Source organism: Talpa occidentalis, unplaced genomic scaffold, assembly GCF_014898055.3.
Source record: "Talpa occidentalis isolate TD23 unplaced genomic scaffold, MPIMG_talOcc4v2.1, whole genome shotgun sequence".
Classification (NCBI taxonomy): Eukaryota; Metazoa; Chordata; class Mammalia; order Eulipotyphla; family Talpidae; genus Talpa; species Talpa occidentalis.
In genome coordinates this window covers 8,008,060-8,023,732 of record NW_026555331.1, presented here as the reverse complement: position 1 = coordinate 8,023,732, position 15,673 = coordinate 8,008,060, and the positions used below count along the sequence as shown (strand labels likewise).

The following is a 15,673-nucleotide window of genomic DNA, read 5'->3' as shown; positions in this document are numbered from 1 at the left end:
CCATCATTATTCTCTTTGCAGAAGCAGAACCAGAACCAGATGGAGGCACACCTGGTATCTGTGGCTCACCTCCCTGGCGTAGAGGGTGGTCGTCCGCAGGGTCATTTTAAAAGTTTGAGTTTGCCACAGTTCATTGTTAAACTATCCCTCTTGAAACCTAGTTTCACACCTTTCACATAAGAACCTATGTACCTCCTGCCATTTTGGGTGGGTGGAAGTCAATGTGCATGACCCTCTCCTAGGTGTGGCAACTAAGAGCAAGGGGTGAGGAACCAGGCAGGTGGAGGGTGAACTCTTGCATCTGCCTCTGGGTTTTGGTCTTCACCTAGAAATTAGGGGCAAAAATGTCTACCTGTGAGACTTAACCTAGACATTATGGTCTTGGGTAAATGACAACGGCTCTTAGTAATTAAAAACAAACTCTCATCATTTCTTGGTCTCAAGTTGGGAGCCAGCTGTCTCCTGTTGTGTCTTCCACGACTGATGAACTCTTTTCTCAGCCCTTCCCATCACAGGGGAAACTGGCAGCAATTGAAGGTAGAACAGAGGCAAGACAATAAACCCTAACTGTCAAGAAATAGTGCGGCAAAGCCAATCTTACCAGGGGAGTGTAGTTTGGCAGGAAAAAAAAAAATTCAGTTATGTTGATAAATATTGGCAGCTTTGCCTCGTAGGGTACTGCTGAGAAGCCAGTTAATACACATTATTGCAAGCTCAGAGTTACCATCCCTGTGGCCAGCGAGAGTCTCAGAGGACTGAAGAGATGCAAAGAATGAACACGGCAGTCAAGTGCCCCATGAACTCTGCTCCCCTTAGGCCATTGTCAGTCCCTCAAGTGAGTCTGTGTCACAGCTCACGGTCCCTCTCCAGTCATCCCTTTGGTGACCTCTGCAAGACACCTGGGCCTGATTGGCCCTGGTTTTGTAGCACAGCATGGGGAGAACGCTCCAGCAGGCTTTGGGGGTGCACCTTTGTGGGAAACAGAGTTTCAGGCCCAGGAGGGGCCAGGGCAGGAGGGGAGCAGAGGTGGTGATGGCGGCCGACCTGACTGCACGCTCACAGGAGAACCACCCTCTTTTCAGGTCTGACGCACCTGGAGGGAACTCAAGACACCTTCACCAGCTTCCAGCAGGTTTATCTCTGGAAAGGTAATCTCTGCGGGGTAGGGGGAGCAGGACACGGGATCACGTGACATCCCCTACCCAGGCCACCTCCTCAGGGAGAAAAGTGTAGATTTACTTTCCAAGTGAGAGCTTGATGTGAAGTAAGGGGCCTCAACCCTCCTCAGACAAGGCACGGCCAATGAAAAATGTGAAAAGCATGGAACCCACGGATGGGTGGGGGAAGGGAGCCTGGTTCCTGGGGGTCGCGTTTGCTGGCCACAGGCCTGGTCACTAGGATGAGGCTCTGAGGCTGCTGCAGCATCTCCCAGGGACTCAGCCTCACCCTCAGGTGCCTCTCCCTGAGGCTGGAGTGTGGGGACAGGGCAGATTCGCCATGACCTTTTGCTTAGAGGCAGTGGCCCTGTGTGTGTGGGGGGTCAGGTTGGGGGCTCAGGTTAAGCACAGGTGTGGCCTCTCGGGCCTCCACTAAGTTTGCTGAACACTGGCCAAGAGCCCACCTGGAGCCATGGCGTGGGAGAGCGTCAGGTGAGCCTGAATGACGTGGGAGGAGAGGTGCGCACGCCTTGGCCTCGGGCCTCAGGAATGCAGACAAGAGCGACCTGTGTCCAGGCCATCGGCCCCACCCCCCCCACCCCCACCCCCAGAGGTAGGAGGAATGACCCAGTGTCTCTCGAGCCTCCTCTTCTCACTGCCCCACCCCCTCTGTCTCCTGAGAGGCAGCAGTGAGCTGCTTCTGTGCTTGTGCGATGGTGGTGGGGGCACAGTGTAGACTTGGGGTACGGGGTGTGGATTTGGGTCCGTTGCTCACCCCTGAGGTCAGAAACTTGAGCTCCACACCCTGTGGGTGACATAAGATGCTGAGGGGGCGCTAGCCTCGTCTTCACTTTGAAGTGCTAGAATGAACCGCCACACCCTTTGCTCACTTGGCCACGGCTATAACGCGGGCCTATCGAGGGACGACCTGTCGCTCATTTTTTCAGACCAGAAAAATGAGACTTGGAGACCTCGAGTGAGTCCGGCAGGTCCTGGGGCTGACACCCAGATCTGGGTGCCCAGTTACGAAAAATTTGTGGCACATTCGATGTAGCTGGTGAGAAAGTAAGGCGTTGCTTCTCCTCGGGACATCTTGCTAACTGTGGGCGAGTAGGACCCCTGGCTCCTGCCAGAATCTGCTTTTGGAAGACTCGCTCCTGACATGGAAACTTTATTGAATTTGTCTAATTCCGATGCACCCAGTACCACGTGGGTGTCCTGGCACACGTGATCTCACCCCTCTGGGTCTGTTCTTTGCAAACCCTGCTCCTGAGCATCGTCAAGACCGACGCTGATGAACATACTCTGTGAGGGCCAAAGCCTTTGCCAATGTCACTGTCAAGGACCAGCCTTGTGCCGAGGGGTGGCGGCGTCTGAAAAGGCTGAGCTGTGCAGACCCTGCCCCTGGGTGAGGCGGCATCTGTCCTGGGCACCCCGATGTTGGCCCTGAGAATTCCCACGTGGCATTACCGTCTGGCTGACCAGAGGAGGCCTCCCTTCTCCTCCCCAGCCTTCGACCACCTTTTCTCTTTTCCCTCCTAGATTCTGACATGGGGTCTCGGTCCGAGTCTGTGGGATGCAGAAGAGAACCGGCAGTGAGGCCAGCGCTGGCGGTAGACCCAGGTACCAGACACGACCCTCATCCTAGACGGGGGTATAGCTGTGGAAGTTAGAGGGAAGCCAAGAGGGTCCTCAGTGAATCTGCAGCCACAGACTCCCCTGTGAGCTCTGACCCCACTATCCACTTCATAAACACGGTCATCTCCTCAGAGGGGCCATCGGCACTGAAAGTGAGGTGAGGCCCCTGCTAGGCCGCCACTGCTGTGGGGAAGGAGGCAGCCATGGGGAGCCTCCCGAGCACATGGCTGGCATCCAGACTTCTGTGCAACCAGCCATGGCTTTCCCCCTGAATCCAGGGTGACCGTGACCCTCACTTGTGGAGGCACAAGAGACGCCTGCTACCCTGCTCCTGGGTCTCCTGGCTGCCAGGCCCTGCTCCGGGCCAGTTTATGCATCGTCTCTCAAAGGTTACAAGGCTGTGGATCGGTGTCCTTATTCCCATTTAACCAAGAGATACGTGGGGTCCCTCCCTTAATCCAGCCCAGCACTGAGTGAGCAGCTGTGCCAGGGTCAAGCTGGGGTCAAGCCAGCCAGCTGACTGCAAAGCCTGGGCCCTTCTGGAACCCAGCCTCACGGCCCAGACGTAGGCAGCGTGGGCTTGCAGCCCCTTGACAGGCCGCCCCCTGCTTACACAACACACAGGTTTTGCTTGATTTGCAGAGAAGAATTTTAATTTTTTAAAACTGAACCAGTATTTTTAATTGGGAGGTTTTATATACAAATTCAGATGTCTGGCTTCTCTGGGGGAAGTTCTGGCCACAGCTGCCTCCCACCCACCCCGGGCTTCCATCTTCTGGGCTGGGGATGCTGGTGCTGCAGGGGATCCTGCAGGCCCTGCCTCCCCGGGCACTCCTGTGACCCCAGCCTTCTGGGGCCTTCCCGGGGCTGCCACACAGTTCAGCCAGTGTCACTGTGAGTGGTTCAGTGGCGCCGAGATCATCTGTAAAAGCCATCATCAAGCTCTGTGCCAGGGTCTGTGCAGAACCTATGGTGCAATCCCGGCGTCCCTCCAGCAGCTCTGGGCCCGGCCCAGGGCCTGGGAAGGCCTTGGGCGAACAGACCAGCTCAGGCCCAGTGTCCTGGTCTCAGCTGGTTCCCTTTCTAGGCTGAAGAAGACAAGGCCCTCGTGGGAGGAGCCCCTTGAGCCCCTCCTCTGCGGGGGTCCCTGCGGCTTCTCCTGGTCTGTGTCCCCGGGAGGGAGAGAGCACCTCTCGGATTCAAGGCCCAGAGCAGAGTCTCTCCTTCCTGCCTCAGCTTCCTGCAGTGAGCGAGCCCCCAGACACACAGGGGAGCCAGGCAGGCGGCCTCCTCTCCGGAAGCCACTTCATGGGGAGCACAGGGGTCTGAGGACAGCAGGAAACGAGCCTTCCTAATGCGGCGCAAGCCAGGTCTACACTGGTGGCCGTGGTGTTCATCCTCTCACCCCAGAGGCTGCGCTGCCCACCTGCTGCACTGGACTTTCCAGACTAGCGAGAACTGCAGCCACGGGAGGCCCCGAGGCAGGGGCTGTGATGGGGACGGGGCCGTGTCCTGTGGGAGTGAGGGCCAGACCCTGAGGGAATCACGCGGCTTCTCTGCGGGGCCTGGAAGGATCTGCTGGACATTTCCTGGGGACAAGATGCTCCAGGAGAGGGAACAGCCTGTGCAAAGGCTAAGAGGACACTTTCCCAGCACCTGGGGCCTGCTCCCTGCTGCTGCTGCTCCCTCGTAGGCTGGCTGAAGGGGTACGGCATTGCGTAGTCAGCACGGCAAAGACAAATGCCTGACATTTTATAGAACAGATGACTCGAGAAGGTCAAGCACAAAGTAGCGGACATCAGTAAATGCAGTGAGGTCTCTGAGGTGGAGGGGGAGAGGGACAGGGCTAGGGGATGTGGGGGGTGATGGAAAATAAACAAGAATAACAAAAAATGCTTCAAATGCAGTTACCAATCCTCTTGAAATAAATGAAGAAGTTCCTCTGCAAAGGAGTGAAGTTATATTTAAAAAGAACCAAATTAAAAAATAGAAAGAGGTGACCGGTGCCAACGCAGGTCAGCGGGGAGGGGGCGTGTGCAGCGCAGACCAGCAACAGGAGGTGCGGAAACAAAGGGGTGTGATGGTCTCTGAGCCCAGCCTAGTGCCCAGCCAGGTGCTCACACCCCTTACCCGCCTTGAGGCCGCTTGCCAGGGAGGAGCTCCGCCATCCTGAGCAGCTGCATGGAGCGTGGGCAGTGGCTGTGGGGAGGGTGCTCCAGCCAAGGCCAAGTGGGGGTGTCTGTTTGGGGTGGAATGCCCCTCACTCCAGAGCCCCGAGCTGAGGGACACTGTCAGTGCCCAGCTCCCCTCCATGAACTGCTTCATGGCCCCTAAATCAGTTTCTCTGGAAGGTCAGAGTCCTCATGAGGTGCGGAAATGTCGCTCCCCCAGCCCCCACCCCAGGCCTGAGCTGTGGGTCCCTCAGCTCTAGGGAACCTCTTTATGGAGCCTGAAGTGGGGTGTGTCTTTGTCATATTCACGGTCCTCCCTTTTTTTCAGATTTGACCACAGAGCTCTTCTCCCCTGTGGACCTTACCCAGGCCGTTGTCAGTGGAAACCGATCCCTGCCAAGCCGGCGGCACAGGCTCTTCAAGCATCTCTTTTCATCTCAGCAGGCGAACCTGTGGTGCTTCTCTCGTAAGTATCCTTAGACCACAGCCTTCCCCTTCCGCCACTGCCACCAGGCATCCCCGTGACCGCCCCTGAGAGATAGGATCAAACTCCGTGGTGTAGCTCGGCCGTTGCCTTTGTGCGGGCATCATGGGTGACCTGGAAGAAAGACAGGACATGGCCCCAGCCTTCAAGAAGCTTAGACCATGGTTCATCTACTCTGTCCCTGGATCCTGTCATCCATCCACCCATCCATGCATCCATCCACCCACCCACCTTCCTACCAACATGCCTGCCCATCCACCTACCCACTCACCCATCTCTCCACCTGTCCATCATCCATCTCTCCACCTACCCATCATCCATCTCTCCACCCACCCAACCTCCCATTTATCTCTCCACCCACCCACCTATCCACCCATCATCCATCCACTCACCCTCCCATCCATCTCTCCACCTGTCCATCCATCCAACTTCCATGCATCGTCCATCTCCATCATCCATCAATCCACCTCTCTGTCTGTAAGTCCATCATCCATCCACCCACCGATGCACCCATTTATTTTTTTAAAGATTTATTTATGCATACAAGAGCTGGGGTTCAGTCCAGATGTGTGGGGGGTGAGAGGATTCACCAGAGACAGAGTGGAGAATAGAACAGGCAGACTGACAAAATACACTGCTGAGGGGAGCAGCGGGCAAGTCAGGAGAGGTCTGCTTCCCATGTGGGTTCCTCCCTGGCTGGCGGGGGAATCGAACTCATGCTGAAGTAGCTGCAGAGAGCTTCATAGGTTGTGTCTTAACCCCTTGCACCACCAGGGAGGCCCCCCATGCACCCATTTATATACTCACACACCCACCCACCTAACAACATGCCTGCCCATCCCTCCACCCTTCCATCCTCCTATTCGTCTGTCTGTCTGTCCATCCATTTGTCCATCACTTGGCAGGAAGTTATTGAGCATCTGGGGCTTGTGTTTGATCTGGGAGATGAGAAAACAAAAACATGACTCAACTTCTCCTGTCAGGTAGCTCACATCTGCCAGTGGCAAAGACAGATGTGGGAGTGGGAGCAGGAAAGATGGCTCACAAAGTCTGGACCCTTCTGTGGCCTCTGGTCTGAAGATATTTGACTGACCCTGAGATGATGCTGGGTAGATCTGACAGGCTTATCTCCTCTCGCCTCCTGTGCGGCTGTTCTCGCTGACACCTCACCATCTCTGCCTTTAGCAGAACTGCAGACTCCCTGTTTCTCAGGCGGACCTCTCCCCAGCTAGCAGAACAAGTGTTTTTCTTGGACTTTCCAGACTAGGCCTGTGCCCTGCCTAAGAAGAATCCCCACCAGTCTTTCTTTCCAGGTTATTCTAGAACCTCCCCAGCAGGCCTCCCAAGGACTTACATCTCACTCTGTTCTGCCTTAGGCTGTGTCCAGGAGCCCACTTTCTGTCAGCTGGTGGAGATAACAGACAGTGCTCCCCTCTACTTCACCTGCACCCTCTATCCTGAGGCCCAGGTGTGTGACGGTGCCATGGAGTCCAGTGCCAGGGGCTGCAGGCTTGTCCTGCCCCACAGGCCACAGGCCCTGTTCCGGAAGAAAGGTGAGTGCTTGGTGGGTTCTGTGGGCTGCATTTCCAGTGGGCTGCTGGCTCTGTGGTTTCAGAAATATCCAGGTCAACTGCTGCTTCCTTGTAAAATAAAGGTATGCATGCTCCTTGTAGAGATCTAAAGTGGCAGAAATGATCAGGTTGACTGTCGGGACTAAGCCTGCCCTGGAGGCCACTCCTCAGGGAAAGCGGCTGGGCTCCTGTCAGCCAGGGTTCCGGCCAGCTGCAGACTGCAGAACAGCCAGGGCTGCTTTGCCAGGACGGCACTTGGCCTTCTTCCCAGGGACATTAATGATGCTATTTGGGGGAGTAGTTTTCACCTTGCACTGTGTCTTCCAAGGTGCCACGTCCTGCATTCACTGTGTGGCCTTTGGTTTTCCACGCAGATGTCAGGAGGGCTCAGCAGCTGATCCAGAGGCTGCAGGGGGTGGTGGGAATTGCTAAGGTCAGGTTTCTGGTAGGACAATCTCCTGCCTCTGGGGCATCCCTCATGCAGTGTTTCTAGGCCCTTCCTCCCAAGGAATCTCCTTACGTCTGACCCGGGAGCAGTGCTTTGGGTGCCAAACAAAGCTGGAAGATGAAGAGTCTCATCTTCATCTTCATGTGGGCTGACTTGAAGGAATCCCCAGGAGCCCCACACCCCACCCCCTCTTGAAAACACAGCTCCGCCTTCTGTGGTGGGAGCAGGGCAGCTGTTAGCTGAGCAAGCAGAGGAGGAAACTGGATACCTAATTGCTTCTGGGGGACACTTCTAGTCAATTCTGGAAATGGCCACCTTCATCCCGGTGTCTCCGGTTCTTAAATTGTTAGGGATTCCAGAAGGCGTTTTGGATTATTCTTGCTTTTCTCCCACAGAGAAGTTGAGGATTAAGCTTTTTTTTGGTTTATTAAGTCACTTTTTTTCCTCTTTGTGCTTTCTAATTTCCCTTCCTTGCCCCTCATTCTTGTGGGTGTATGTACCTGCTATTAATGAGGTTAGGGGTAGGGACAGAAAATAAATATGTGAATTGCACATGCCTTCTTTAACCAGAAGCTTTCAACCTGGTTTTTCACCTTTGTTTCCAGATTTTCTAGATGTCTCTAAATAATGTATTTTCTCTCCTGTGTAGTTGTACTGAAGGAGAAAGTGGACAACTTTTATACCCGCCTGCCGTTCCGAAAGCTGACAGGGGTTTCCATTAGAAGCAAAGTGTCCATGTCCAACAAATCCATTTCCAATGGGTAAGCCACTTCCTTTCACTGCCCCCACCCTGCTAATGTTCACCGTAGGGCCTTCTGCCCCCAAAAGGAGGCGCCATATTATCAGTTAAACTCAAAAGCATAAAGAATTGTAGAAGCCAATGTAAAGGATATACAAGGGGGTGGGAGGTAAGTGCAGCTAAGGAGGGTGCTAAGTGGGTTACTGACACTAAACACAGCACTAGGCCCTGACTCAGCTGACGCCAAAGGGGAGCATAGAGCCATGTCTCCCCCAAGAATAAGGTGATCATCCAGCACAGCGAGCTTGACAGCAAGGCGTGTCTGTGTTGGTGTAGAATCTGGGCAGCCACTGGAGCTTCTAAGAGGATCATATACATATAAGCTTTTTTATTTATTACTTTAAAAATGTCCATTCTTAATGTTATGTCCAGCAAGCTGTTATTTAGTTGTATAGGTGAAGGTGATGCTTCTCTCTAGTCTGTGGACCCTCCGCCAGCCTCCAGGAGCTTCTTTCCAAGCCCCATCCCAGGATCCGCTGAAACAGCATTTCCTGGGGTGTGGCTCAACAATCTGAATTCCCATCCTGTAGAATTCAAGAGGCACAGGGGCAGGAACTACTGATCTAGGAAATGGGATTGATTTACGAAGCTGGCATGTTGCTGGCATATAAAATCTACTTTTGAAAGTGCAGATAAAACAATGGTATGGAACAGTCTGTCTTGAGGTCTCGCTGGGTGCCTGTGCTGAGGGGCAGGGATGAAACTGAGGGGCATACCCAGGGATCAGCCTGACCCTGGTGCTGGGGTGCCAGGGTTGGGGGTGCAGAGCTTGTGTCTGGGCTCAGCAGAGGGAGTTCAGTGGGGAAGCACACTTGTCAGGGTGCGGCTTAGCAATGGACCCCAAGAAAGGGAAAGAAATGGCGGGTGGCTGGACTCTGAGACAGGGAAAAATGGGAAGGTGGTCCCCAGGATCTGGGTGGAGAGGCAGCCAGCCCCGCAGCAGCTGCCTGAGACAGGGAGGCTGTATTCCCTGGACGTGACTTGGCTTCCGGGGCTCCAATGGGAAGGGGAACAGCAAGAACAAAAAGGGGTCCCCACACCTCTTAGAAACTGCAGCCTCCAGTGAACTCTCAGGCATCAGAACAAGTGCCCAGAACCCAACTGAGTGGCCAGCGCAGGGGTCTTAGGGCAGAGCCTGGGGGACTGGTTTGGAGCCACCAAGTTACTCCTGCCAGGACTGGTCCTTGAAGCTGAGAGGGAGATCCAGCAAGTTCTTGAGCAAAGTAGGTCCTGAGTGAGAGCCCAGCGCCGGGTCCCAGGAAGCAGAGGCTCACTCTGCGCGTGAGGGCCCAGGGGAAGGCATGGAAGGAGAGGCTGGGGAGCACAGGCTCAGCGCCCTGGCCCCGGGCAGGCACCTGTGCGGGTCACTTGGACTGGAACCCCTGCCCCTGGAGACACCCGGCCCACCCTTCCCTTTCCCCAGAGTCCAGAGCTGGGGCTTTCTCCCCGCCTGACGGGATGGTCAGCACAGTCAGCCCTGAGGTGGCCTGGCTCTGACCCCCGCCCGTCACAGGCACAGCGGATCTGCTGAGTAAGCAGACGCGTGAAGAAGGGCGAGGCAGCTGTCCTGAGACGGGAGAATCTGGGTTTTGGAAAGAACCAAGCTGGGAATCCACCCTGGAAGACTGGCCCAGGCACCCCATGTAGGAGGTTGGGGAGGCCCCAGATCAGGTGGCGGTTCAGCCCGCCCAGTAGGTGGGCCACCCATGAACGCCTGGCTTTGCTCTTGGGCCACCCATGAGCGCCTGGCTTTGCTCTTGGGCCACCTGGAACACCTGGCTTTGCTCTTCCACTTCCTGCTCCAGGTTCTTCGAGTGCGAGCGGTTGTGTGACCTGGACCCGTGCTGCATCGGCTTCGGCTTCCTCAATGTCTCCCAGCTGAAAGGTAAGGGCGGGGCCCTCTGCGCATAGGGCGCCATCCAGAAAGCCCCTCATGTCCATGGAGTTGTCCAGTCCCAGCCTTCCTCATGGTTGGTGGGAGGAGCCATCCCCTTGCGCAGGTGGGAAGTGCCCTGAGGACGCACGCCCCGGGCCTGTCGCCTCACCAGCGCTTCATCGGGCTGGGGTGTGACTGTCTCCTGCTCTCCTGTCCAGCCTTGTTCCGGCATTTGATGTGGGTGAACTTTGGCTCCATCCACATGGTTTGAATTTAGTTCTTGATTCAGGTCCACTGGAGTGATCCTGGACAAGTCACTCAATCTCTGAGCCTCAGTTTCCTCCTCTGCACGGGGACACAAGGCGACCCTCCTCATAGGGCTGTGTAGGGGCCTAGCAGTAGAATGCAGGCAGAGCCCAGCACCGCCCTGGGCACCTGTGGGTGCTCAGTGAGGTATTAGCTGCCACCATCCCTGCTCCCCAGGGCACCAGGCTTTTCCTCAGTGGCTGAACACACACCTGGCTATGGTGATGTGTCCCAATGAGATCTCTGTCTCCCTCGCTCATCTGGAATCTTCCACCCTGGCCACTTTCCTCATCCTGCTGACCTTTTTGCTCCAGGGGGAGAGGTGACATGCCTAACTCTGAACAACTTGGGGTATCAGACGTGCAGTGAGGAGAACAGAGGCGCCTGGCGCCTGCTGGACTGCAGCTCCCCCGACACTGAAGCCCGCACCTATCCCTTCGGATGGTACCAGAAGCCTGGTGAGTTCCTGCCCTGAAGGGCTACATGGTGTCTTTGCTGGGCTGTTCTTGTGCTGGGAGGCGGGTCAGCCAGGCTCTGTTGGGTGCCAGCAACAGAAACTGATTCAGCTCAAGCAGTAAAGAAATATATTGGCATCTGTTGATAAAAACAGGAAGGCTGGCCAGTGTGACCTCAGGCTGTGTTTACGGAATGCATCAATAACCTCTTCAGCTTCTCACTGTCATCACCAGTCCCCTCCAGGGACTTCAAGCTTTCAATTGCAGGGGGCCTCTGGCCCAGCTGAGACTGGAAGCCTCAGCCAGCAGGAAGGTGGGGCAGAGAAGGTGACAGCTCCGTTGAGGCTGTGGGGGTGGGGGGAGGTGCCTCCGAGTATAGTTAGAGTGCCAGTGCCCACGGGGGAGACCAGCAGATGTGTTTCTACTCGTTCTCTCACTTGTCACTTAATCCAGGTAGTGGGCCGCTGACCCCGCTACAGGCCAAGGGCCAAATGCCAGAAGAGAGCCCTGGTCCAGTTTCTGGAGAACTCCCTCTGGGGAAAGGGTGAGGAAGCCATGGTCATCCAGCTCCTGCCAGGGCCAAACTCTGTGCAGGCAGGAGAGCTAGAAGGGCCTGTGCAAAGGGTGAGCCCTGCTGGGAGGCAGCAGTGAAAGACAAGAACCCCTCTTAAGAAGAATTTCTTTCCAGAAACCACTGGAAAGCCCTTTCCCTTGTACTCATAAATGCCTGTGAGCTTGGTCCTGCTCCTGCCCCCTCCCGAGGAGACACTTACTCTGTGCCCAGAGGGCCACTCAGTGCAATGGCCTATGTTGCTGTAGGGGTGCCTGGGGGCTTCTGGAGCTCAGCAAGAGCAGGGGTTCCATTCTCCAAGGACTGATGCCCAGTGCACTCCAGGGAAAGCTCAGGGAGTGGGGTGTGGGGAGAGGAGGCAGGTGGGCCAGACACCTGCTCAGATGCCCGCACAAGGGCCATTGCATGTTCACCTGTAAAGTGAATCTGCTAGAATCCGGGAGGAAGGGCACAAACCCAGAGCAGCAAGTGCCAAGAGGGGATCCTGGAGAGCCCCCAGCAATGCACTTTCTGGCCTTTTGGCTGCAAATCACTAGGAAATTCCTTGTGTCTCAGCACAGAACTGAGAGGCTAGGGCTGCCACTCTGAATGCAAATGAGGCTGCTGCAGCCCCTTCCTGGCAGTGGTACCCAGGGAGGAAGCGTTCTTGACTTCAGGGTGGGTGCAGGGGCCCAGGCCCAGGTGTGGCCGAGCACCACCCAGAGGCAAGTTCCTGGAAGGGGCAGGCATCTGCTGAGCGGACACCTCCTTCCTGAAGAGCCTGCTGGGTTTTCTCTCCCCTGCGCTGCGTGCCTGCAAGTGGGGCAGGGGCTTTGCCTAGTTTACAAAGTGTCAAATGTGGTTTCTAAAAATGTCCACCGAAGCCTCAAGATTCCTCTCTTCTGCAAAGCAAGTGCACTTGAACCTTGTAGCTATTCTAGGTACAGATACGGGAACAGAAGCTGGACAGGAAGTGGTGGGCTCCCTTGGTGGCGCCTGGTGACCACATTAGGGAGGTCGCCCGGTGCCCCATCCTGTGCTGCAGCAGCGTCTCACCCCTGAGACAGCTGCCTCCATGACTGCACAGCTGGCTCCAGCCTGGGCTAGCGCACCACAGATACTGCCTTACTCAGCTCCAAAACAACCCCGTTGGGGGCTGTGCTGGCAAGGTGAGGGCACCGTGTTTGGTAGTGGCTCCCACTTACCAGGGTGTTCATGCTCCCCCATGGCCACTTTCAAGCCACCAGACTCGGCGGTCCTGAGAGTAGTTGGGGGAGCAGAGCGCGTGGCATTTATTTGTTGAACAAGTGCGAACCGGCTGGGCCACTGGTTCAAGGTGACACAGTAAGAATGCAAGTAGGAGATCCCCAAGGGAGGCTCTGGCCTCCCAGGGAATGGGGTGTTGTGGTTTCAGTGCCCCAGGGGGCTGAGAACTCGCAGGGTTCAGCTTTTCCTATACAATGAAGAAGACTCCCCTGAAAGGCTAGTTGTGTCCACTGAAGTGGGTGAGAAACAGGCTGGGTGAAACCAGCGGGGATGGGGCCAAGAGCTCTGGGGTGGGGGGCGAGCTGCACCTGGACTCTCCCTGGGATGACGGTGTATCCTGACTGTTCTCACAGCCAGAGACATTTCTCTACTTTCCAGGGTCCCATCAGTGTAGATAAAGGGTCCCCATCAGGGACCCTTTCCAGGGTCCCATCAGTGTAGTGTAAATCTGACCTGGCTTTGAATTTCAAGATGCCTCTCCAGAGGTAGAATTCCCAGGCCTGGGGACCGGGACATTGAATGCCCTTGATACCCATGGACGACTTAACTTGCCCTCTGAAGACTGCTCCTCTGCTGGCAGGATCTTTCTCTGAGAACCACTCTCTTTCAAGGGCGACAGAGATCTCAGCAAACCAGCAGGTGCCAAGTGCCAGGCTGGTGCAGAGAAACCAGTGGGCCAGGAGGTGACTCTGACTTGACAGAGTTACCTTGACAAGAGTTACCTGTTACCTTGACAGAATGTAGTGTGAGCTCAGCACTCCTCAGAGTGGGCCCCTGGACCCGTGGGGCCATCAGCACCTGGGATCTTGTTAGAAATGCCAAATCTCTGTCTCTCCACACTGGCCTGGGGCAGGCACTCTGGGGTTGGGGCTGGGTGCAGTGTGTCCCCAGGTCCTGCAGGGAAGTAGTGTGTCTGCGGATATCGGGAGCCAGGGCGGTGGAATGATCGAGCAGGTGTCTCCAGGCAGGTGGAGCCCCAGGAAAGACACACACAACTGGAGGTTCTAGAACTCAGAGAAGCTGGGCTTGTCATATTCAGCCAGAGTGAAGAAGGCGAGGGAGGGGCAGGGTATGAGGCAACCCAAGCAGGCACTTTGGGGCCCAGCATGGAACTTGCCTGCCCAGAGCTTTGCATAGTTCTGCCTCAGGGTGGTGAGGTTAGATGAGCTGGTTCATGCAAAGCTTTGGGCAGACAGTAAGCCCCGAGTAAATGCTGCCCTTATTCACCTTGACATTGCCCTTGTCTCCTGTCCTTATGTGCCTCCATGGAAAGTCTTGGGTCAGGCTCCACTTTGCAGACAAGGAAGCCGAGGACAGGATAGTTTAACCGAGGTTAAACTTGCTCAAGGTCACACAGAGGAAGGCGGCCAAGCCAGTCTTGCCCTGGGCCACTGACCCTAGGGCTCTGCCCTTGACCCTTGAACAGCTGGGCCATGGGGAGGTTCTGTGTGTGCTCCTGAGGCTTTGAAGATTGGATCTGTGCGGTAAGGGCAGAGCAAGGGAGGAGATAAGCACATGCGTGCGTCACCCCTTCATTCGACTACTCGTCCTCATGGTACCTGTGCAGAGGCGGGTTTGGGAGGTCAGATAACAGGCCATCAGCACGGTGTACTCAGTGGCATTTGAGGGCGGAGTCCAGGTCTCTGTGCTCTCAAAGTCTGGGCCTTCCACCTGCCATGCTGCCTGGCACTAATAGCTGCCCTCTGTCGAGCTTGGGATTATGCCTATAACATTATGCCAAAGCTTTGCTTTATCTCCTATTAGCCTCATAGCAGTTTTTGAGGTAGGTTTTCTTATCCCCATTTCACAAATGTGCAAACCGAGGCCCAGAAAGGTGAGGGGCTTTGCTCAGTTCCCAGAGTCAGGAGGTGATGGTGGTGGCCATTGGTGTGGTTCGCTGCAGGTCTCTGGAACATGCTAGAACTTTGTGTCCTCACCCCGGCAAAGACCCGCTTGTGGTGGACAAATGGTTGAAGGGTGAAGTGACCTTTGTGGTTGTTTTCGGTCACTGAGATGCTGCATTTGTTACTGCAGCACAGCCTCTCACATCCCGACCCATCCTCGGTGCTGCCGGGCGTCCAGCTTGGTGGGTCTGCCCCGCTCCAAGTCCAATTTCATGATCCCCAAATTGCACCTGTCAACACCTTCAGGACTCAATGATCTTGGGGTAATCAAAGCTGCCTTGTCCTTTCTTTCAGTTACTCAGAGTGGTGCTCCCAGTTTTTGCCCCTCGGTGGCTCTGCCCACCCTCCCGGAGAAAGGTAAGTTCCTTGTAATCCCAGCTCCTGGTGAGAGCGCCCCTCCTCTCTACCCTCCCTCCACGCTTGCTTTCTCCTTTCCTCCTAGCCTCAGCTCACCTTCATCCACTCAGGAGCCCATCGATTGCACACCTGCCTCAGGAAGGCTGGGGAGGTGGGTGCAGGGCACCCTGGGCAGGTGAGGTGGGAGGGGCAGGCCTCCATGCAGGCCCCCTTCCTGATTTCTCTGAGTCAGGAAGCAAGAGGCTCAGCCTGGGCTCCAGCTGTGCTCAGCCAAGAACCAGGCGTCCCTTATTCCTGCGCTGTGACATGATGTCTGAAGGTCTCTAGACATCTGTCATTGCGGCCCTGGCCAAAGGGACAGATAACAGCTCATGCAGGAGGAGTCATCTCAAGCCCAGGCCGTGGCTGGGAGTGCCAGCCCGTGGCCTTCTCTGAGGATTCATTGAAATCCCTCACCTGCGGCCCTTTGCTCATTCCCCATTGTTTGCTTTTGCTGTCTTTGAGGATTTAGACTTTTTTTTTCTTCACTCCGTTAGTTAGGGTTTTGTGGTGGGGAGAAGACAGATCTCACATTTCATGAAAAGCACTGATGCCATATTTTTAGAAATGTGTCAATATATAACAAAGCCTTCATTTTGTCCTAAGCACTGTGCTAAGTAAGCATTTGCTCTTCAACACAAACCTCAAGAGC

The 15,673-nt window shown here is 55.5% G+C and overlaps 1 protein-coding gene across 1 annotated transcript in view; it reads left to right on the top strand.

Moving 5' to 3' along the window:
• Positions 1-15,673, top strand: part of TG (thyroglobulin) — a 168,462-nt gene that overhangs the window by 50,055 nt on the left and 102,734 nt on the right. Inside the window, exons 29-36 of the mRNA XM_037513233.1 lie at positions 1,083-1,148; positions 2,700-2,780; positions 5,295-5,432; positions 6,827-7,003; positions 8,119-8,230; positions 10,074-10,153; positions 10,765-10,908; positions 14,920-14,982. Of these exons, the coding sequence (XP_037369130.1) occupies positions 1,083-1,148; positions 2,700-2,780; positions 5,295-5,432; positions 6,827-7,003; positions 8,119-8,230; positions 10,074-10,153; positions 10,765-10,908; positions 14,920-14,982 (861 nt within the window). The remainder of the gene's footprint in view (positions 1-1,082; positions 1,149-2,699; positions 2,781-5,294; positions 5,433-6,826; positions 7,004-8,118; positions 8,231-10,073; positions 10,154-10,764; positions 10,909-14,919; positions 14,983-15,673) is intronic.